Here is a 20,987-nt window from a genome sequence, read left to right on the forward strand (position 1 = left end):
GCGCCTGCGGGGCGCGGCGTGCGGCTACGGGGCGCCTCGAGGGCCACGGAAGTGCGGCGCGCGCGGCGAGGCGCGCATGCGCGGACGGAGGCCGGTTCAGGGCAAGCGGCTAAGGGGCGCCGCGAGGGCCGCGGGGGTGAGCGCATGCGCGGGGCCGCGGGCTCGGCGGTCCAGCTTTCCGAGCCGCCCCCGTGGTTTCAGGTCAGCTGAGACCTCCGTCCGTGTCTCCGCCCGGACCCCTGCTCAACCTCACCCCACAACTCCGGGGCCCACATCCACAGCTAACACCCCACCGTCCCCCAGACTTCCCGACGTGATTCCCCATCTCTGCGCCCCCCAGGTTCATTTTTTCTGAGACTCCTGTCTCGCCGGTGTCGCCAGCAGTCCTGGAAAAATGCTTTATTGTGTAGAACAGCGGGGGCATGGGGGGCGGGGGCGGGGACGGGGAAGGGGCTCCTCCTCCTCCTTCTCCGGGTCACTTCTTCTTCTTCTTGGCCGCCTTGAGCTTCCCCTCGATCAGCCGCTGGCCCTGCCTCTTGATCTCGGCCCGCGAGGGGACGTAGCTGTGGTCCACGTCAGCGAACTGGAAGGTTTCTAGAAAGGAGGGCGAGGAGGAGGGGGCCGCGCTCGAAGCCCTGTCTCCAACCGCGGTTTCGGTTTCGTAGATTCTGGATTTGTCTGTTGGCACTCATTCATCACAGGCCAGGTAGTCACTGTATTTTCTTACTTTCTGTGTTCCTGACGCTCTGGCATTTGGGGTCTTACAGGCCGGGGACAGACTGCGCTCCCAGGGCTAGCCAGTTCTCAGACAGCAGAGGGCTCGCCCCTGGGCTTGTCTTTCAGGCAGACCAACCAATCCAGAGGCCACACGCCCATCACCTCCTTTATCAAACTCGCACACCAAGCCAGTATTACGCGCCGAAACGACCCAGGACCGGGTACCAGACAACTGGGGCCAGCGCCCATGCCCCAAGCCCGCAGGGCTTCTTCACAAGCCAGTCTTAAACTGTGTACCTGCCCTGCCTTGCGCTTCCCGCAGAAACCCCAGTGAAGGCTCTGGCCTAGCCTTCCCCTCGCTCCCTCTGCCTCCTGACTGGCACTGGCGCTTCCGTGTGTCAGGAAATGTAAAAAATTCTTTGAATGGCATTAGTCTCCACGTCCTCACTAAGTCACCTCCATAAATTAAAACCCGTGGGTACAACTGACACCTGCTCTACGTCTCTGTAGCCCCCACTGTCCCTCCAGCCTGCCCTGGTGAGATGCAGCGAGCGCCGTCCCCAGCCTCTGCTTCTGCACAGCTCAGACCAGCCATCTGCCCAGCCCACAACCTGTACCTATCATATCCTCCTCCAGGCCCTCGAAGCTGATCCTGGTGTTCTGCTTCTCCTTCAGAGTTGAGGACTCCAAGGCGTCCCTCACCTTTGTGTTGATCTGCAGGGCACAGGGACTGTTGGCTCCGAGAGAACATGGGACGCATGAGCGCCTCCCCCTCTCAAGCCCAGGGCTACCTCCTCAGTCCTGGACAAGAGCTGCACTCTGTCCGCCAGGTACAGGAGCTTCTCCTCGCAGTACGCCAGCTTGCTGTTCACATCGAGGGTGCCAGAGGGCACTGCTTCTTTCTGTAGGCCGAGAGGAGGGTCTCATCTCCCCTCGGGCCTCTCCCAGAGACCTTCTGTGTAGGCGGCTCCTCCCCGCTCTGGCTGGTACCTGGGCCGTGGGCAGGGCGATGCCAATCAGCCGGATGTAGAGGTTGTCAATGCCCATCTGGAGGGTCAGCAGCAGCTTCTGGCTCTTGGTCATCTTGGTGTGAGCCAGCTGTAGCCTGTCTTCCTCCTCCTTCAGCATGTCCCTCATTTTCTTCTCGACGGACTTAAAGCTGTTGGGGACGATGGGGAGGGAGATGGCACAACCCTGAGGGCAAGGCAGTCAGTGTCCTGAGCTGGGCGCTGTGCTAAAGTCAGGGGCTCGGGAGCTCAGATGTAGGCATGTGGGGTCCCCTGGCAGGGCCTTCGTAGCTCATCTGCAGAGCACTCATGCGCTTCCTGGCTGTGGGGACACTCAGCTTCAACCCTGGCCCCAGCCCATGGGGCTGTTCATGAGGACCCGAGGAGGGTGGCCCCGGAGAAAGGCAGGGCCTTTCTGGGGTACCTGATGGAGCTGGGTGTCTGGTGGAACCTGAGCATGGCCTCCTCCAGCTCCAGCTTCCTTGTCAAGGCCTCCAGCTGTGCCCGCCGCTCTGCACAGTCCTCCATCTGTAGCTCCAGGTTATCCTCCGTGTTCTTCTGAGCCAGGAACCGGCCGGCGATGTCCTGGCCAAGCCGGTGGGGGCAGAAACACGTATGGGCCAGGAGGCCTGGGGCCCCACAGAACTGGTTTCTTCTGGGTCCCGCCCAGTGATCAGGAATGACGTCGACTGTGGCTGGGCACTGAGGGCTTGCGAGGGGCCAGCCATCAGGTGAAGGACTTTATGTGTGTCATTGCACATAACCCTCACAACAAGCAGACAGGGCAGATAACCCCAAGGTGGAGACAAGGAGACCACCACTGAGAGACTGCGTGGCTTTGACTCACTTGTCCATGGATGGACAAAGTTATGTCAGGGCCAAGGATGGGAGCTGAATGCTTACTAATAATAAACCCGGGTCAGAGTAGCGTAATGGGGGCCAGGAGAGGAAGCTGCTCATTATGACACTGTCGGTTTCGGAAGGGGATGGAGTTGGAGGTGGAGGCCATGCCCTCAGCATCTGGATCCTCGCATTCCAGCAGGACGGTGGCTCGGGTATGCCAGCCACGTCCCGGCAGTGCCTGCTACTCGGAGCCATGGGGACTGCAGCTTTGTGTGTCCATTCATTCAAAAGGTGCCTGCAGACCCTTGTCCAGCTCCACCAGACCTTGGGCTGGGGCAGGGCCCCCCCCCCATGCCCCAGGAGTGCCAGGGAGCAGTACCCAGAGGTGGGAGCACTGCACAGCAGTCTTGACTTTCTCCACCAAAGCAGTCACGTCCGTCTGGTATTCGATATCAGCCTTGGAGGTCTCTCTTTTCCTCACTGGGCACAGCAGAGGGGAAGGGGCCAGCATGCAGGAAGGGCGTGGGAACTCTGCCCAAGGCCACTGGATGCCTCCGTATGTGCCCAGTCATCAGGGGAGGCCACCCAAGAGTGGGGTACCTATCAGGTAGCCTTCTTCCTCCTCGGCCGGCCCTTCAGGGATGCCCCAGGGCAGCTCCATCCAGAGGAGAACTAGAAGCAGCCTGGCACAGTGCGGCTTAGTGGTGCTTCTCAGAGGTGGCTCCGGGGCCCAGGGGATTTGACTCATCTTTTCTGAGGAGTCACGGGATGACCGGGTCCTGGGGTGCCAGGAGACGGCATGGCCACGTGCATTTTACAGCCGAGAAGCTGGGGGCTCAGCCACTCTTGGCTGTGACCCCAAAGCTGGTAGCGGCTCCTTGAAGCATGCACTGCGGCTGTTGGTGCACAGAGGAGCGATAGGGGCTCGTCTGTCTCCCTCTCTGGCCACTACAGGTTGCACCTGGCCTCACAGTGACCCTACTGATGGCCGAGCCAGTGCCAGTCTCCCGGGGTCCTGGCTGGGGGCGGGCAGGGAGCTGGGTGCTTACCTTTCAGGGTTTCCTTGCTCATCAGGTTGGATGAGAAGTCCAGGTCCCGCCGGCCCTGATGGTGGGGGAGGAGGAGGTGAGCAGCGTCCTCTGCCAGGCAGTGGGCCACCCCAACCGTCCTCGTGCTGCAGTGGGGGTCGTGGCGGGGCTGTGCCCGGTGGCCGGCCTGGCCGGGACTCACCCGGCGGTACCGCTCGCTGGTCTCCTTGGTGTGGATCTTGTCGATCAGCTTCTTCTGCTGGTTGAGCCGGTTCTCCCGTGCCCGCCGCTCCTCGATGAAGGTCGCCTCTCCTTGCCTCATGTTCCTCTGGGGACACAGGGAGGCGGGCGGGGGTCTGTCTCACCAAGGCCTCCTATGGTGCTAAATCCAGGGGTCAGTCTCAGTCCCATCTTCCTAGATTTGGGAATAGCATTCGAGGCTATTGGCCACACCCTTCTTCCTAAAACACCGGTACCTGCGGCCTTCGCCATCCTTCTTGCTTTCGGCCATCCTCTCAGGATGCCCTCTCCCACCTGGCCTCTGAGCCGTGGAGCCTCCCCTGGCCTTATGCTCCTCCCCAGCTGCAGCCACAGCTCGGGGACCAACTCCCATGTGCCTAACGGATTTCTCTCTCCAGCCTGGGCTCTCTGCTGCCTCCCGCCCAGCTCCACCTAAAACTCACTAACGTGGATTCCACATGTCTAAAAACGACTCATCATCTTCCCCAAACCCGGTCCTTCCAGCATGTCCAGCTTTGGTGGCTAAATCCATTGTCTAGCCATGCCTGCGGATGCATCCTGGACGCTGCTCTCTCCCTCACTGTTCACATGTCACTCAGTGCCAGACCTCATTGGGGTGACCTCTTAAAGGCTTCTCGGCTCCATCCTTCTTTGGCCACCCAATTACACCCCTGGTCTGGCCCAAGTGACCAGCATCTCAGCCCTGGTCCCCTCCAGTCTCTGCAGCCAGGATGCACCGGTTTTGAAATACAAATCTGGTCCCATCTCCGTCTGTCTCTTCCCAGGGCTGCAGGTTAGGTTAGGGGCGGACACCTAAGCCCTGGCCACCCCACTGCCTTGGCCGGCTCACAGGCTGCGTTCCTTGGCAGCTGCTGGGTTCCAGCTGCTCATGCCCCTTTCTGGCCCTGTTCAGCCCCATGACCTTTGTTGTCCCTCCTCCTCCAGGGCTTGGATCGCCTGACCTCCAGAGCCCCCCACTCAAGCACCGCCTCCCTGAGCCGGTCAGTGCCCCAGGGCAGCCACATGGCACCCACACCTCTCTGCAGTGCTGGTCAGAGGCTATGTGACCTTTCCTAATGGACTGCTGGATGAGCTTCTTGAGAACGGGCATGCCTGCCTTGCAGGGGCCCTTGGCACAGACCGGGTGAACGGTGGCCCCTGCCCAGACCAGACCAGTCCTCTCCTTCCTACGTCTACCGCAGGGCTTCTGGGCCCAGTGGGACCCTCTCTGTCCAGGGCCACAGCGTGTGAGCAGAGCAGGCTGGCAGGGCGGGCAGGCGGTGTGGGCAAGGGTGTGTCCTGATGGACCCGGGACCAGACAGGTCCCAGAGAGCCCTGCAGGGCCCCCCAGCCCTGGGACCTGAGCTCACCTTGACCTCATCCGTAATCGTCATGGCATCTTGGGACATGACTGTCATATCCGACAGTTCCGAACAGTAGGCACCCACGAGATGCTGCAGCTTGTCCAGCTCCGTGGGGTATCCTGCCAGCTCCTGCATGGAAAGGGGCAGGCGAGCACCCAGCCTGAGGGCCAGCCCCATGCTGCCGTGCTCCGTGCCGGCTTCCTCGGCCCTCCCCGGTTCTCTGGTGGCCCCTAGAGTGGACCGCGCCTGCCCTCTACCCCTCACCCCAGACTGTGCGAGCCCTGAGGATGGTGATGGGTCTGGCCTGTGGCCCCAGCCCCCAGCCGGGCACAGAGCAGGTGAAAGGAAGTGTTTCGGGAGGGGCAGCCAGCATCTTCCTGGTGGGCGCTCCCACTGCCCAGGGCCACACAGCCCAGAGGCATGTCCGAAGAGGTTGTGATGGGATGCCCCAGCATGTGAGAGGTGACTCTGAAACCCAGGGAGGCTGCTGCTTGGGAGCGGCTGCTGTCTGAAGCAGAGGGCCAGAGACTCAGGGCTCAAGGCCAAGGCCACCCTGACCAGCCAGCTGTGAGACCTTGGGAAAGCCACTTAACTTCTTTGAGGATCCCCATCTGCAAAAAGGTGATAATGGTTCCTCCAGAAGGTTGCCGTCAGGATCATTGAGAGGGTATAATGTGTTTACACAGGACCAGTTCATAAATGTCCAAGATATCTTGGCTCTTAGTATTTTGTTGTTATTTAACTACAATGTAGAGTCTTCACTGGTTTTTTAAAAATGCAGGTGACCGCAGGAGTTATTAAAAAAAATGCGTATGGGGGCCAGCCCAGTGGCGTAGTGGTTAAGTTCCCGTGCTCCACTTTGGCGGCCCGGGGTTCACAGGTTTGGATCCTGGGCGCGGACCTACACACTGCTTATCAAGCCATGCTGTGGCGGTGTCCCACATATAAAGTAGAGGAAGATGGGCATGATGTTAGCCCAGGGCCAGTCTTCCTCAGCAAAAAGAGGAGGGTTGGCAACAGATGTTAGCTCAGGGCTAATCTTCCTCACACACACACACACACACACACACACACACACACACACACACACAAAATGCGTATGTTCTGAAAAGATAAGAAGGTGCCCCTGGGGGGACATAATGTGCCTAGGTAAAGGAGGGGTGGGACCCTGAGTGCAGTTGGCATGGGAAGGGGTGAGAGGAGGGGGCCCAGGAAGGGCAGAGGGGCAAGGCCTCCATCTGTGTCTCCAGGACCAGGGGGCCAAGGTGGAGGGACAGGCGGGAGGATGAAATTGTGTACTGCCCAGCTCTGGGGAACATGGGCAGGATCTAGGGGGCTGTGATCACAGCCGGGAGAGCTGCAGTGCCCACCCATGCCCCCACACCCTGCTCCCAACCACATTTCCTGTCATCCTCCTGGCCGCACTGTCCTCCAGGGCTCCCCCTCCCCCAGCCTCAGGATGAGGGAGTTTGGAGGGCTTCTCTCTCTGTTCCTGGCCTCCAGCCCTCATGTCCTCCTCCTCCTCCTCCCATCTACTGTCTACCTGGCCTGTGGCAGGTGCCTGTGCTCTGCTGCGTGGGGACCGAGGGGAGCCTCTGTGAAGACGTCTTGTCTCACAGCAGGGCTCACTGCCCCTGGGGGCCTCCTCCACAGGCAGCAGGGCGCTGGCTCACAGAGGTGGGCAGCGGGCCTAGGTTACCGGCCTGCTCAGAGGTGGCTTGCCCTGCGTGATGTTAGGGAACTTCCTGAGAGTGCAGAGCCCATCCTGCCCTCAGAGGCCAGGCATTGAGAAATGACAGGGGCAAAATAAAACCACACTAAACTACCATATACATGCAAGAAGACCTGAACAATTTCACACGCCCAGGATATGCGTTTTTAGAGTAGCAAACATCAAGTTCTTGGAAGAATTTTTCCAGGTGCGCTGCACGTGCCCCTGCTCAGCTGGCGCCCAAAGCAGGGCTTAGTCCTCCTGGGGTGATCCAGCCCGGAGGAGAGGGGCAGGCCTGGGTGGCCCTGGCCTGGAGCCTCGCCCCACGAGATCCCACCCAGCCTGGCGCACAGGGCGTGGCCTGAGACCCCGCCCCTCCCGGCCAGCTGGGATCCCTGGGCTGGGGTGAGGGGACTCACTCTCTTCAGATAATCCAGCAGGTCCAAGTACAGCAGGTGGATGTTCTGGCTTGTGGTGATCTTGACCATCGTCTTTTCGATGTTGTTCTCCAGCTGGCGGATGACCTGGGGGCGGCCCGAGGGGGGCGCTGGGCTTTCTTCCAAGGGGTCTCATTCATCTGGCCCCGTCCCTTCCGCGGAGCCCCGCCCACTGCTGAGGCCCCGCCCCACCCCTCCCACGGAGCCCCGCCCGCCGCCGAGGCCCCGCCCCGCCGCCCCACCTGCATCATGCGCAGCTCGTCTTTGGTGGCATCGGGCTGGTTCTGCAGGCTGGCCAGCTCCAGCTGCATGCTCTCCAGCTGCTGCCCGCGTCGTCGCACCAGGTGGATCAGCACGTTGTGCACGTTCACGCGGTCGAAGACATACTTGCGCAGCTTCTCCCTCGCCACCTGGCTCGGGGAGGGCAGGCCCACGCATGGGTGCGCAGGGGCCCGCGGAGCCGGCCTGGAGTGGGTGGGCAGGGAGGGGCCCATGCCAACCCCACAGGGACCCCAGGGCTGGGGACTCTCTGTGACCCCCACTGGCTCCGCAGCGCTGTTTAGTGGGGGGTGCACTGGCTGGCGGCGCTACGGGACTCCGCCTTACCTCCGTGGTGCAGCGGCAGTGTGCCAGCCTCGTGGGCACGTCCTTCCCGCAGGCCTTGGAGATGGTCCACTGGTCGTACTGTGGAGTGGCGGCGGCTGAGCGAGGGGCTGGGCCTCTCTGTGTACCCCCAGCCGCCGACCCCGCCCCCGCATTCTTCCCAGGCCTTGTCTGCCCTGTACTAGCCCAGCAGTAAGACCCCAGCTCCTGGGCCCATAGGAGGCAGAGTGCTACAGCACCCCATCTGGGCCATCTTGGCTTGGATGCGATGGGGGTCCAGAGAGGAGGGCCTAGGTCTCCCCTAAGTGAAAATTAATAAAGGGAAACCTCATTTAAAATGCAGTGGGGAAGCCCTGTAGGGGGAGTTCTCAAACACACACCAGCATCACAGCTCACTTGACAGTTTTGGGCAGGAAGTGCAACTATTTTACAACTCCAGCAGCTGGAAGGAAGGTTTTTCTCCTTGCCCAGCAACAGCCCAGCTGATGAGAAGCAGTTGCCGCCCTGAACTCTTACTCTTCTCCAATGAACTTTCCTTTAGAACAGCCCCCCTCTCCATAAAAGCAAGCTCCCCTGCTTTGTTCTCTGGACGTGCCTGTGGTTTATTGTAGTTTGCATGTCCTGAATTGGGATTTTTTTGCTATTCCCAAATAAACTCCTTTTGCTGGGAAAATAACTGGCTATTTTATTTTATTTTTGGTGAGGAAGATTGGCCCTGAACTAACATCTGTTGCCAATCTTCCTGTTTTTTGTATGTGGGATGCTACCACAGCATGGCTTAATGAGCGGTGTGTAGGTCCATCCGTGCCCGGGATCCAAACCCATGAACCCTGGGCTGCTGAAGCAGAATGTACAAACTTAACTACTACACCACCGGGCTGGCCCCTGGCTATTTTATTTTAAAGTTGACACCTATACGGCCAGAGAGCTAGAAGGGCCCCTGCTGCAGGGGGTAGCCTGGGGAAAGGGGCCCCAGTCAGGCCCTGGGCCTTGCCCTCTGGGGTGGATGGTGAGGAACCTGTCCCTGGGGGCTCACTGGTGTGACTGGAGCCCTCCTGGAGATGCCCCTGGCTCCAGAAAGGTGGGATCACAGCGGGGAAAGGCGAGGAGGTGCCTGCCATCCACCTGTCTGGCTGTTTCAGCACGTGCCCACCCCACCTCCAGCCAGTAGGCGGCAGGGAGGGGCCGGCTGTTCACCTTCTTGGCCAAAGCCCAGTCTTGGGCCCCGTGGCGGATCTTACTGCGCAGGAGAGCCAGCGTCTCCTTGTTCTTGACCGTCTTCTCCTTCATCGCCTGGACCTGCAGCGCCCGACATTGCTCTGTGGGCGAGGGACAGGTCAGCCAGGATGTGGGCCAAGGGCCTGGCCGGGATCCCTGGGCTGGGGAGGCTCGCATCACGGGGTGGGGGCATGAGGATGCTGCCTCCACAGCCACACTCCCGCCTCCCAGCCTGCCATGGGGGCCACCGGCTTCACTGCTCAGCAGTGCTTATCTGGACGGCTCTCAGTGAACGGCTGTGCCGGCCAGTGGGGAGGGTGAGGTGGAAGCCAGGGATGGACACGTCCTGTGATCCCTTCCAGACGTACTGGCCACGGAGGCAGGCGGGTCTCTTGCTGTCCCCTCTGGCTTTGGGGCCCACCACGCTCTCAAATCTCCTTGAAAACCCCAGTTTCTCCTCTGCCCCCGCCCCCTGCATGCCAGGCCCCTTTGATCTCTTCTCCCGGCTCTGTTTGGGGGTGGGCAGTAGGGTGGCCACTAGCCTGCTTGCCCTGGACTGTCCCTGTGTTAAAACTGAAAGTCCTGCACCTGGGAGCCCCTGAGCCCCGGGGCGGTGGGGCGGGCCGGCTGGTCACTGCAGCGGTGGGCTCACCCTGGAGCCGGGTGATGGTCTTCATCTCCTGGATCTGCTCGTCCACATCTGCCTCGCTGTGCATCTTCATGGCGGCCCTCAGGGTCCTCCAGGGGCCCTCCGCACCTCCTGCCCTCCCTGTGCTGGGCCTGCTCAGCAGAACCACAGCTCAGACTGTCCCCTGAATCTCGGCCCATTGTGATGGGGGCCAAGGTTCTCAATGCCCAGGGAACCCTGGAATTCCTAGCCCACCCTGCCCCCACCCTTGGCCCCTAGCCGGCCTCCGGGTCATGCCCTGGATGCTTGAGTCTTGTGGCTGCTCCCTGCTCAGGAGTGCCGCCTGGGTCAAGGCACGTTTCTTCCACAGGGTGGTGATTGGTGGCGGTTTGACACTGCACCCCACACCGGCCCCCCTGCACCCTCCCCATCCCCTCCACGCCCCCAGGCCATCGTCCACTGAGCCTCCTAAAACTTCCAACCCCTCACTGCTTTGTGAGCTCTCCATTCCCCCACGCCACCCCAAGTTCAAACTCCGCACCCTGGGTGACCTGGCTCATGAGACCACAGCCTTGGCCCTCACTCCCCCATCTCTCCCTGACCTTCACCTGCTACCTGGAGCCCGCCCTGTTCACCCTCGGCCCTCCCTCTGAACCCAGGCCTTATCCTCAGGGGGTTGGAAGGACCTGAGCATGGTCTGCTCCCTGTCCCCCTACCCTGTCCTCCCAAGGCCTGAGGCAGAGCCTGCTCACTGTCCCCCAATATTGGTTCTCCCTTCTTCCTCAGATATAGAACCCCTGAACTTTAGTGGGGCACATGGCTGCCCAGGGCAAGGCTGCCTTCCCAGGTGTCTTTGCACTAGGCATACCACATGACTTAGTTCTGGCCAATGGAGTGTAAGCAGAAGTGGTGAGCAAACTGCCCTCCTCCTCCTCCTTTCTCCTTCCTATTGACTGGGATGAAGACATGATAGCTGGAGCTGGTGCATCAGCCTGGGACCATGAGGTAGATTTAGAAGTGGAGGCCACAGCAAGGAACAGACTAAAAGGAGCCGGGGTCCCTGACTCCTTATCAGCCCTGGACCACCCACTTGGACTTTTACCTGGAAGAAAACGAAAACTCTAGCTTGCCTGTGCCATGGTTATCTTGGCTTCCTGTCCTTTTGCCTTCCCACCAACAGATTCCCTGGTGCACAGTAGGTGCTCAATAGACATTCTTTTGAATGACTGGCTAGGCCAAGACGCGCAGGGGCTGAGCCGGGGCTGGAGCAGCACAGCCCTGGGTGTGCCTTCACTGTCACTGGGAAGCCAAGTATAAAGGACGATGGACTCGCCCAGGTTTTATATAATCTCTGCCTGTTCCTCTGCTGGGGGTGGTGAGGTGGGTGGTCTTGCCCACTCAGGAGCTCTCCTTCCATGTGGACAGAGCTCCAGTAAGCTAGCTCTGGCCCCCTCCGCCCCTCACCTCCTCCTCCCCTGGAGAGAAGTGGCTTATTCTGATAGGTGTGTTGAAATGACAGGCAAGTGGGCCAGCCACTTCAGTCCCTTGTCTCCAGAGCCAGGCGCCGATTGGCTGCACACCTGCTCTGCTCCTCCACACCAAACTGTATGAAAGCAGGCCCCCATGTGGAGCGGCCTCGGTGGTCTTACAGGGCCCACAGGGCCGACGGGAGTGTCTAATTCTGGGGTCAGTGTTAGGAACTGCCCTGGCACGCCCTCCAGTATCAGCTGTATGGCACGAAGGTGACACTTGTCTCTCATTCTTTCCGCTTTAACTCCTTTCCCAATTGGTTTAGAACTCAGGTGGGAACAAGGGCGTTTATTAGTCCCACAACCCCCAGCAGCAGCTGTCACCTCTGACTGTGGGGGGTGCGGGGGCCAGAAAGGGAGTGTCAGAGCACCAGAGGTGCAGAAGTCCCCTCCACCTTGCGCCCCCGAGCTGCTGCCCCCAAACGCATGCATGAGACAGGCCATGATCCTCTCCTCTCCGATCCTCTCTGGCTCCCCATGTCCACTATGTTTCTCGCTGCCCTTTCTGGTCTGACCTCCGGGGCAGGGCCCAGGCTTGGGACAAGAGCAGTCTGCATGGGTCTGGCAGACCTGGTCATGCATGTGTGCAGGGGATACAGTTGGGGCACCTTAGGGTGTGGGGAGGGCCTATGTGTGTGGGGAAGCCTGGGGTGTGGAGACGCTGTGGGCTGTGTTCTAGAACTCTCCGGCCCCAGATCTTCTGCGCCGGCTGGAGCTCTCCTAGCTGTGCCGATCTGTAAGAGGCAACAAGGGACAGCTACAACCATACTCTAAAGCTGCTCATGGTCCCTGCACTCATTTTACCGTGACAAAAACAGAGGCCCCGTAACAAGGACGCTGGCAGTGCAGGCCAGGCCTGAGATCAATCAGCCGCTCTTCTTGGGGTGCCCACACTCCCCACTCCACACTCCCCCCATCCCAGGGCCACTCAACCCCTCCTGGGTCTTCCTCCTGCACACAGGGCTCTGGGAGGTCTGTCTGCTGTGTGCACTCTCACGTCCGCCCCTCCAGGATGTGCACGCTGAGGGGACAGGCCAGAAGGGAGAGGCCCTGTTCAGCCTGCACCTTGGGCCCTGGGCTTGTCTGCCTAAAAATCTGGGCCCTGGAGCCTCAGGTTCCATGTCCCGCTGCCCCTGGGCCTCTCACCTGTGCCTGCGTCTTTGGGGAGCTGCCCCGTCTCCAGGAAGAGCCAGAGGTTGCTGCATTTCTGCGACTCCACTCGCGTCACCCAGTAGCTGGCCACTGAGCCTGCGACTGGGGAGCAGGGGGCAGGGGCCGGTGGGCTTGGGGGCCTGGGCCTCTGCACTTCTCAGGGAAAGGAGACCTGGGCACAGGCTTCTGGGCAGACAGTGGTGGTGGGCTCACGCAGGGCTGCCATCGAGAACTGGGGTCCCATCCCAGGAGGCAGGAATGCCTGGAACCAGAGGCCCCGCCCCCATCCAGCAGGAACCCACCCCTGCTGAGGAGCCAGCGTCACCTCTGGCAGCCGGTGCATTTCAGGGGTCCCAGGCACAGAGTACATACCCACCGCCATCAGCACGTTCCACTGAAAGGGGTACTGAAACTTCCTCTGAATGAACATCTGCAGGCCAGAGGTCGCCCCGGTGCCTGCCAAGAGCCACGGTCCCCATCAGCCAGCCTGTCCACCCGGCTGGCCAGTGGACCACCTGGGCACAGCCTGAGAGCCCGCGGCATCTGCCAGGCTCCCAACACCAGCGGACAGGCGACCTGGCGCCACCTGCTGGGGAGTCAGGGTGAGACAGGAGGGTGACGTCTCTCCACACCCCAGGACACCTGGACTCAGCCTACCTGTGATAAAGGTGAAAACGCCCTTCATGAAGGCGTTCGACTGGCACGCGGCATACTCCCCGAGTCCCTGGGATGGGAGAGGGGTAAACTCAGTTCCTCTCCCTCTTCCTTCACCGCCCCTCTTGTCCCTCCTTGGGGCACACTGGCCGTGGGGGAGACTACCACTCGCCGTGAGGCCCTGGGGGCTTGGACACATCCCACCTGCGCCCATGCCCACCCAGGACGCCCCGATCCCCATAGCAAGAGGGTCCTCCCTCTCTGCCCCTCTTCCCTGACAAGGGCACCCCCACCCAGCCCCCCGCCTCGCTCAGGTCAGGTCCTGAGGTCCGGGGCCCGCGTCCCAGGCCGGCCTTCTCACCGGGTGCTTGGCAGCCACGGCGTCGTCCACCCGGGACAGGCCCAGGTTCACCATGGCCGGCGGGGCGCGGGGAGCGGGCTGGCGGGCCTGCGCAGGACCGGGCGGAGGGGGCGGAGCCGAGCGAAGGGGGCGGAGCCGGGAGCAGAGGCGGGGCCGGTCGGAGGGGGCGGAGCCGGGAGAAGAGGCGGGCCGTGCGGAGGGGGCGGAGCCGAGCGAAGAGGGCCGGGCGAAGGGGCGGGGCCTGCCGTGCCCTCCCTAGCCCCGGCTCTGTGACCTTGGGCGCCGAGGCGCCGGGCGCGCGGGGGGCGTGGCGCGTGGCGGGCCGGCCTCCGTCACCCGCCTTATTAACACGGTCGGGGAGGTGTAATGATTATTGTTAGCGTTATTTGTTGGGGTGGGGCTATAAGGGATTAAATCTCTTGGAAATGACCACAGAGTAGCGATGTATCGAATGATTATTTGGCAAATTAATCGCCAAAATACTACAAGCCCATACTTGGCGCCAATTCTGTGCTAGGCGCTGAGGGTCCCACGGAGGAGTCAGAGCCCCTGCCCTCATAGAGCAGAAGGGTAAAGAGACTCGGGAGGGAGATCAGGAAAACAAAACGGGGAGGGGGATGGGGGACAGGGCATGTGTGGGGTGCACCCCCAGGAGGCGCTCAGAGGGAAAGACTGCGGCTGAGGTTCTGGAAGAGGACCCTCAAATGTGAACTGCTGGGTGGGACTGAGCGTGGCCTATTTGCGGAAGGTTCTGGAGGCCCGTGTGGCTGGAGCTGAGGGTGAGGGGAGAGGGTGAGGTGACGTCACCGACCACAACCTGCTGTGCCTTGAAGCCTGGGGGGGCTGTCAGTTCCTCTGAGTGCGGCTAAAAGCCATGGGGGGGGGGCCCGCAGGGATGCCAGCTCCATGGACGTCTGGCTGTCCTGGGACAGAGGGTGGCCAGCCTTCCAGGAGTGTATCTGCTAAGGCTTAGAGAGCGTTTCAGCAGTGGAGCAGGTAGGGGCACTGTCAGGGTGCAGGGGCGCTGTCGGGGTACAGAGGTGCTGTTGCAGTGCAGGGTTGCTGTCGGGGTGCAGGGGCACTGTCGGGGTGCAGGGATGCTGTCAGGGTGTGTTTAGAGGCTGCACTAACAGGCCTTGGCACTGGGTTGGAGGTAGAGATGAGAGGAAGGGGACCTAGGCTGGCCTCCAGGTGTCTGCCCTGAGCACAGGTGGGCTCTGCAGTGGAGTGAAGGGAGCCGGCTCCTGTGGGATGGCACCAGGAGGTGGTTTGGGCTCTGTTCGGTCTGAGATGTCTGGAGACAGGAGCATGGGATGTGTGAATTTGGTACCCAAAGGGGAGGTCAGGGTGGGGGGTCGCCCCCTTGAGAAATCTGGCCCTAAATGAACAGTCGGGGCCAGCGGCACCCGGAGCGATGTCTTCTGCGGTGCTCCCTCGCGTGGGTGGGGCTCCGACAGGGGCGGGCAGTTTATGCAGGGTTAGGGTTTGCCAGGTGAGGAGGCCCATGGAGAGGTTCGGTAGGCTGGTGCTGGTGCATTTCAGCCGGCTGAGGAGGGAAGGAAAGACAAGAGAGGTGATGCCAAGGTCGAGGGTCAGTGGATCAGAGCCCCCGGTGGGTTGCAACATTGCTGGGGTGGAGACAGTAAGAAGTGCCTTGGAGGGACAGGTGGTGAGGTGGCCAGGGTAGGGGCCTTGACACTGATGCTTCACGGGTGGACACAGTAGCACGACCGTGGGAGGGGGTGGCTGAGGTGGGGTGTCAGAACAACCCTTGGGGCTAAGGAGACAGAGGGACTGGGAGGCAGGGGCTGGGCGGGTGGGCCACCTGGATGTCGAGGTTGCCCAGGCAGCAATGAGGGAGGGAGGCCGTGAGCCAGGGGTCTTCAAGGAGTGAGATGGGAGAGGCCAAAAGCAGGGTGGTGGCTGGTGGGAAAGTCTGGTGGTGTGCTTTCCCTGGGTACAGGATTTGGGAGGAGGAGGAAGGAGAGGCTGCCCAGGCCCTGGACTGGGGACGCAGAGCAATCAGGGTTCTTATCAACTCTGAACTTTGATAGACAACCCCCCCCCTTTAAAACTCCTGGTCATTAAAAATGCTTTCTTTAAAAAATTGGTTATTGCTTGTTAATGAGAATTCTGTACAAAAATTAAAGCAGTGCTCCTGGAGTAAAATGCATACCATCCCTCTGCAATGTGGGTACTGGTGGGACGTTCCTGGGGCAAGGGGGTGACCTCGGGGTGCCAGAGAGAGTGGGGATGAGGGGGGCAGTGGTGGAGATGTGGGGTGATGGAAGGAGACTCCGGGTGATGGGGAGATGTGGGGTGAAGGAGGCAGACGTGGAAGGGGTCCTGGGCACCCGCCGACAGGGTGAGGAGTGAGGAGTCCCCTCCTTTCACTGTGTGGCCTGCTGGGTGCCAGGCCTGGATTCAAGGGCCCACAGCACCCCCTACAGGGCCTGGGGGGCCTTGGTCCTCCTTCCCTCGACAAGTGTGACCCCATCCTCAGGTCCCGGTCGGGGAGGGCAGGTGTCACAGGGAGCCCAAGGCGCTGCCCACCTCCCCCTCCCCCACCCTGGGCCCTCACCTGCTGTACCCCTTTGCCCCTGAACTCCCCGCCATGGCCCTGTGCCTCCCCATAGACCCGGTGCTGTGGTCAGCAGAGGGTCAGGCAAATGGAGGGAGCTCTGAACTCCTGGGGCCTGCTTGGCTGGATGGCCCAAGCTCTGCCCACTGGGTTTCCGGAAGATTCCATTCTCAGCTGGCTCCTTGTGCCTCACTCCTGGCCTGGGCTGAACCAGCCACCGTTATAAAAGCTGGAGGCCTCCCTGGGGCGAGGCGGCTTTGACCTCCTGCTCCAGAGAGGACTGAGGAGGCTCTGCGGGTGGGTCACGTGGTGGACCCCATCCAGGGTGCACCCCATCTCAGCCTCAGCACCCTTCTGGAGGGAGGGAAGCTTCCTGGTCAGCTCTGGCTCCTGAGAGTGAGCAGGGGGTGGTCTCAGCCAAGCCCCAGACCCCTCTGGGCCTCAGTTTCCGCTTATGTCTCCCCAGTGGCCCCTGGGCTCCTTCAGGCCGAGTCCCCGATGGCTGCAGTGGCCGTCTGCCCTTCTGCCCAGTCAGCAGGGCCACTGTCCAGCCTGCCGTCCTCTCCAGGGCCCCTGAGGTCACTTTCCCTCCACCTGCCTGCCTGGCCCCCTGGCGTGCTGAGCCTGTGCCCAGAGCTGGCCACACCGCCTTGCTGTGGGTTTGCAGCTCCAGAAGAGGCTGTGGGGGCCCACCAAGCCTTTGAGACCCTCACTGTACCCTTCTGTCTAGGGTGTGCTTGGGGCGGGGGGTGGGTTGCTGGGGGGCGAGCTGGGCTGCAATTCTGTGTCCCACAGGGACCCCCCGGCCCATCCACCTGCAGGGTGGGTCTGTCGCAGGATGCCCTGGGATGCTGTGGCCGCTTCCTCCTCCCTGGTGCTCTGGGAAGTGACACTGGAGGTCAAGGTGGTCTCGGTGGCCCTCTGGGTCTGGACCCGGAGGCCGCAGGCATGCCTGGGCCCTCCCTCCACTTGCCGAGCGCCTCCCCGGCCTCGGCTTCCGGGGAGGCCCTCTGAGGGGATTCTTGGGGCCGCACACTTGGCTTCTCTGACCGTTATTAATGCCACGTATGCGGTGTCCTTGCACACGTGTGCCAGACCATGCAGGGGGAGGGGGTGGGCAGTGCAAGGGGAGACGAGGGGGCCTGGCACAGAAAGCACTGGCCTGGGGACCGTCTGTCCGTGTCTCCACATGACCTGCGTGTGGCTGCAGAGTGGGGGGCGTGCTGTAAGCAGCTGCTCCTCTCCCAGCCTAGGCTGGCCGGATCTTCATCTCCGAGACCTTGTAGGAGTAATTGTGGCCCTGGCCAGACTACCAGTTAATGCTGTCCGCACAACTCTTGTGGATGCCGGGCAGGTACTGGCCATTGAGGTTGGAGAGGTGGCAGTCATAGTACTACCAGGCCCCCTTGAACAGGGATGCACAACTGAACTGGCTGTTACTGTCATTGTCCTGGTCGTAGGTTGTGAACGGCTTGTTCCTATGGCTCCCCAAGGAGTCTCCTGGGAAAGACCAGCTCCCTCAGCTCCCTGGGCCCAGCAGAGCCCCATCCCGGGCCAGGCGGGGTGCAGCTTGTGGGACCCCTTCCACACCCCTGACAAGGGCCTTGAGTGTTCCTGTGGAACTACTTGCAGTTCCCCCAGAAATGGCCCCAGGACCAGCTTGTACTTCTCCTCTTCTCCAGACAGCTGGAAGGAGCTGTATTTGGCATAAGAAGTTCCACCTTTGAAATCCTTCAGGTTGACCTGGAGCTCCTGGTTCCCTGGCCGCCCTGTGGGAAGGAGGGGAAGGGAATAGTGAGGCACAGGCCTGGTAGGCAGGGTCTGGGCATGTGGGTGGCATCTCTCTTGGTGGGAAGCCTGGCACCGGGCCCAGAGCTCCACCCTACTCACCTCCAGCTGTGAGCCAGTGCAGGTGATCATTGCCCAGCCTGAACTCCGTGCCCAGGTGGCCAAAGCCTCTTTTGTAGGACTCCCAGTCCCGGAAGAAATCCACAGAGCCGTCCACGCGTCGCTGGAACACCTGTGGGGCAAGAGTCTGGGGTCTTGAGGAGCAGGGACCATGGGGGCACGGGCCCAGGTCCTGCATACCTACCCCCCCCACCCCCACCGTCATCCCCGTGTGGAAGAACCGTTACTGGAGGAGGGCACGATGCTGAGAAGCAGGTGGTGCAGGCAAGTATCAGGGAGGCAGCACGGATGCCCAAGGAGGAGGGCTCTGCCAGGTGCACCAGGAGGGTCTCCCACCCATTCGCTCCCGTGCACTCACGTGGATTCTGGTCCACATGTGCTGGGGCTCTCCTGCTTGGAGGCGCTGCCTTTTCTCTGCCCATTCTGCTGTCTGCAGTCTCGCTGTGGCGAGCCAGCCTCAGGTGCCCCATGAGGTCACAGTCCAGCCCCCGCCATCCACGTCCATGTCGCAGAGCACGGTCAGCGGCTGGCAGTTGGGGAGGTAGATGGTGTACCAGCGGGTCAGGGAGCCCCCCTGGGCCAGCACGTCCTTGCAGCTCCGGGCCCCTGCAGGGCAGGGAAGGGGCTGGGGGTGCAGTCCCAACTCGGGGAGGCTCTGCCTGCCTGGCAGTTGTGTGGGGGAAAGCAGAAGGCCAGGGTGGCCCTCTGGACGTGTGGGGGGTGGGCAGGGGCTGGGGTCACTCACCTTGCTGGCACAGCGCGGCCCACAGCTCCTTCTTCCCTGGGCAGGAGACACAGGTGCCTTTCTCTGTGTCTGTCCCCTCCCCTCCACAGACACTCAACCCCTGGGGCACCCTCAGGATTGATACCCCAAAGCCCACCTTTACCCCTGCACAGACCAGCTGCCAGGTCCCCATCAGCACTGACCTCCACCCCCCCCACCTGCTCCAGGCTCCTCTGGGGGCCTCTGGCCACCCCCTGGGTCTCTGTGACCCTCTCCAGAGTCAGGACCAGGTCATCATGCTGGCCTGGGGGAAGTGGGTGGGCCCCCAAGTCAGTTTGGCCCTGAGGCTGGGATGGTGGGCCGGTGCGGGTGAGCCCTCCCTCCAGGGTCTCCTTGGGCCCCAGGGCCCTTCTGTTCTCCTCCTGTTTCGAGCCCACCCACAGGGTCCCAGGACCTCAAAGTGCAAGGTGAGGGATGCACGCGCTTTCTGGGAGACTCTGGTCCGGGAATGTTCTCACCCAGCAAGGCCGCAGCCCCCTTGGAGCCTTTCTCCCCTGGAGAGAGACAGGGTGCCAGCTTGGTCTCTGGAGCCGGGCTCCCCCCACCCGAGCCCCCTGCCTTGTCCCCCTAGCACCCAGCCTCCTGCCTGGGCTGTGAGCCCCCTAGCACTCTGACATGCAGAGTGAGGCCTGGGCATGGGTCGGGGGGCTGGCTGCAGGCCCTTCCCAGGGGTGCTCCTCTGCGTGCCTCCCCAGGTGCACCTCTGGGGGGGTGCTGCTGGGGGTCCCCACCACATGGACTAGAAGGGGTCCTCCCTTCTCTGTCCTCAAGGCTCCCATTAGAGCCCACGAGACCCCAACCCAAGATCTCTCCACCTGGAGCTCTCCCTCCTGTCCCCTCCTGGGAGTAGCCTTGGCCACCAGGCTCACCTCTGTCTCCGGGGGTCCCAAGAGCTCCTCGCTCTCCTGTGGGCGGAAGGGGCGTGTCTCACAGTGCAGACCCTGCTGAGGAGCTGGTGCCTGGCCCCACGAGGGGTGCCCTCTCTGCCCCTGCAGGCTGTGTGGGTGTGCCTGTGGGTGCACCCGAGTGTGTATGCGTGTGTGGATGTGGAGGGGTGGCGGGAGGACCCTCGCACACCTCGCCTACTGGGAAGTGGTGGTGGGGGGACGGAGCTGGCCAGAACCTGGGCGGAGGAGGGTGTGGAGGATGGAGTGCAGCTGCCCTGCTCTCCTGCATCCTGCTAGACCCTGGGCAGAGAGGCCAGGACGCCCCTGTTCCCTTAGCTCCCGGCCGGCCCCATCTTCCCTGGGCTGCCTGGGGGCCCCCCGCGCTCCTGCAAACACAAGGGCTCGATTGGACCCCATACCCTGGGTGAGAGAGGAGGCAGAACAACCCCTGCGCTCCCCCCCACACCAGGCACCCACCTCTCCCACCAGGGGCGCCTGGTTCCCCTTTGGGCCCCGGCAGGCCAGGAGAGCCAGGGCAAACCTGGACGACGGTCATCTTGTCCAGGGCCCCCAGACCCACGATCTTCACTTCTGCACGCAACAGGGGAGGGTGGGCTGCAGGCCAGCGCCCCGCCCCTCCCCCAACACCCCCGGGGGGCCATCCTGTGCCAGCCCACACCCCATTCTCCTGTCCCCCCCACCACCTGCCTCCCACGTGTCCATACCGGAGGGTGTGCTTATGCTGTGTGCACATGCGGTGTGCGTGTGCGTGTGTGTGAGCTGATATATCTGAGCAGTCCCCTCTTACCTGGACAAGTGCCTCCCTCCTGGCCCAGGGCCTGGGACGGGGAGAGACAGAGGAGAGGCACCAGGGTCCAGAGGGCAGGCCACCCCATTCCTCTGTGCTAGCCGCTCCCTGGTTCCAGACCTGGGTCCCTGAGGCATCCAGCTGGCTAGTGAGGCGCAGGCATGGCCCCTCCCCTGCCTGGCCGAGCCCTGCTCCAGCGTGGGTGGGTCTCCCATTCCTCACAGCTCAGCTTTTCTCCACAGAAATGGAACCCAGGTCAAGTGCAAACACACCACTTCCTCCACCTCGCCCGTCTGCAGTCTGTGCCCCAGTGTCCTTCCCAACAGACGGGCACAGCACCCCCCACCCCCCCACCCCACCCCAACCCACCCAGGGTCCTTCCTAGAATCACACATGCTGTGCTCAGGGTGATGCTGGCTCGGATAAGAGGATGTGAGGACACCCTCCCCTGTTCCTTCCCCCTTCTCCTCTCCCTCCCCCTTTTCCTCCTCCCTCCCCTCTTCCCCTCTCTCTCCTCCCTCACCCCT

The 20,987-nt window shown here is 62.1% G+C and overlaps 3 protein-coding genes across 5 annotated transcripts; all 3 read right to left on the reverse strand.

The window, feature by feature from the left end:
• Positions 1–322: 322 nt before the first annotated feature.
• CCDC183 (coiled-coil domain containing 183) lies at positions 323–10,179 on the reverse strand. 2 transcript variants are annotated; one of them, XM_004423663.3, is made up of 14 exons: positions 9,821–9,967; positions 9,148–9,269; positions 7,954–8,031; positions 7,590–7,757; positions 7,330–7,434; positions 5,206–5,328; positions 3,798–3,923; positions 3,617–3,671; positions 2,947–3,047; positions 2,149–2,309; positions 1,708–1,876; positions 1,509–1,619; positions 1,335–1,431; positions 323–594 (listed from the first exon to the last, which is right to left on the reverse strand). In XM_004423663.3, exons 1-14 carry the CDS (start codon positions 9,888–9,890, stop codon positions 476–478), a joined length of 1,605 nt encoding a protein of 534 aa, XP_004423720.2. In that variant the 5' UTR covers positions 9,891–9,967; the 3' UTR covers positions 323–475. The 2 variants fall into 2 exon arrangements, with proteins under 2 accessions (XP_004423720.2, XP_087274885.1); XM_087418759.1 differs by having other exon boundaries at positions 326–594; positions 9,757–10,179.
• Positions 10,180–11,270: 1,091 nt separating this feature from the next.
• Positions 11,271–13,590, reverse strand: TMEM141 (transmembrane protein 141). 2 transcript variants are annotated; one of them, XM_004423798.3, is made up of 5 exons: positions 13,493–13,590; positions 13,135–13,201; positions 12,850–12,933; positions 12,472–12,579; positions 11,271–12,059 (listed from the first exon to the last, which is right to left on the reverse strand). In XM_004423798.3, exons 1-5 carry the CDS (start codon positions 13,544–13,546, stop codon positions 12,046–12,048), a joined length of 327 nt encoding a protein of 108 aa, XP_004423855.2. In that variant the 5' UTR covers positions 13,547–13,590; the 3' UTR covers positions 11,271–12,045. The 2 variants fall into 2 exon arrangements, with proteins under 2 accessions (XP_004423855.2, XP_087274886.1); XM_087418760.1 differs by lacking the exon at positions 11,271–12,059 and having other exon boundaries at positions 12,472–12,933.
• A 3,732-nt stretch (positions 13,591–17,322) lies between these two features.
• On the reverse strand, positions 17,323–20,548 carry LOC101407051 (ficolin-1-like). The gene is given in 9 exon segments (XM_087419562.1): positions 17,323–17,587; positions 17,704–17,833; positions 17,964–18,093; positions 18,460–18,587; positions 18,727–18,762; positions 19,224–19,259; positions 19,566–19,670; positions 20,130–20,243; positions 20,461–20,548. Coding segments are annotated over 9 exon segments (1,032 nt in total).
• Between the last annotated feature and the right edge of the window lie 439 nt (positions 20,549–20,987).

The sequence above is a fragment of the Ceratotherium simum genome, chromosome 29 (assembly GCF_057802395.1).
Source record: "Ceratotherium simum simum isolate JZ-2026a chromosome 29, ASM5780239v1, whole genome shotgun sequence".
NCBI lineage: Eukaryota > Metazoa > Chordata > Mammalia > Perissodactyla > Rhinocerotidae > Ceratotherium > Ceratotherium simum.

Excerpts from the sequence above, each read along its gene's own strand:
- CCDC183 (XM_004423663.3), bottom strand. The coding sequence starts at position 9,890 with ATGAAGATGCACAGCGAGGCAGATGTGGACGAGCAGATCCAGGAGATG. Across the intron at positions 3,672-3,797 it reads CCAGCGAGCGGTACCGCCGG|GGCCGGCGGGACCTGGACTT; the intron begins GTGAGTCCCGGC and ends CCCCACCATCAG. Across the intron at positions 1,877-2,148 it reads CAGACACCCAGCTCCATCAG|CTTTAAGTCCGTCGAGAAGA; the intron begins GTACCCCAGAAA and ends CGTCCCCAACAG.
- TMEM141 (XM_087418760.1), bottom strand. The coding sequence starts at position 13,546 with ATGGTGAACCTGGGCCTGTCCCGGGTGGACGACGCCGTGGCTGCCAAG. Across the intron at positions 13,202-13,492 it reads CCGTGGCTGCCAAGCACCCG|GGACTCGGGGAGTATGCCGC; the intron begins GTGAGAAGGCCG and ends CTCCCATCCCAG. Across the intron at positions 12,934-13,134 it reads CGTTTTCACCTTTATCACAG|GCACCGGGGCGACCTCTGGC; the intron begins GTAGGCTGAGTC and ends GGCTCTTGGCAG.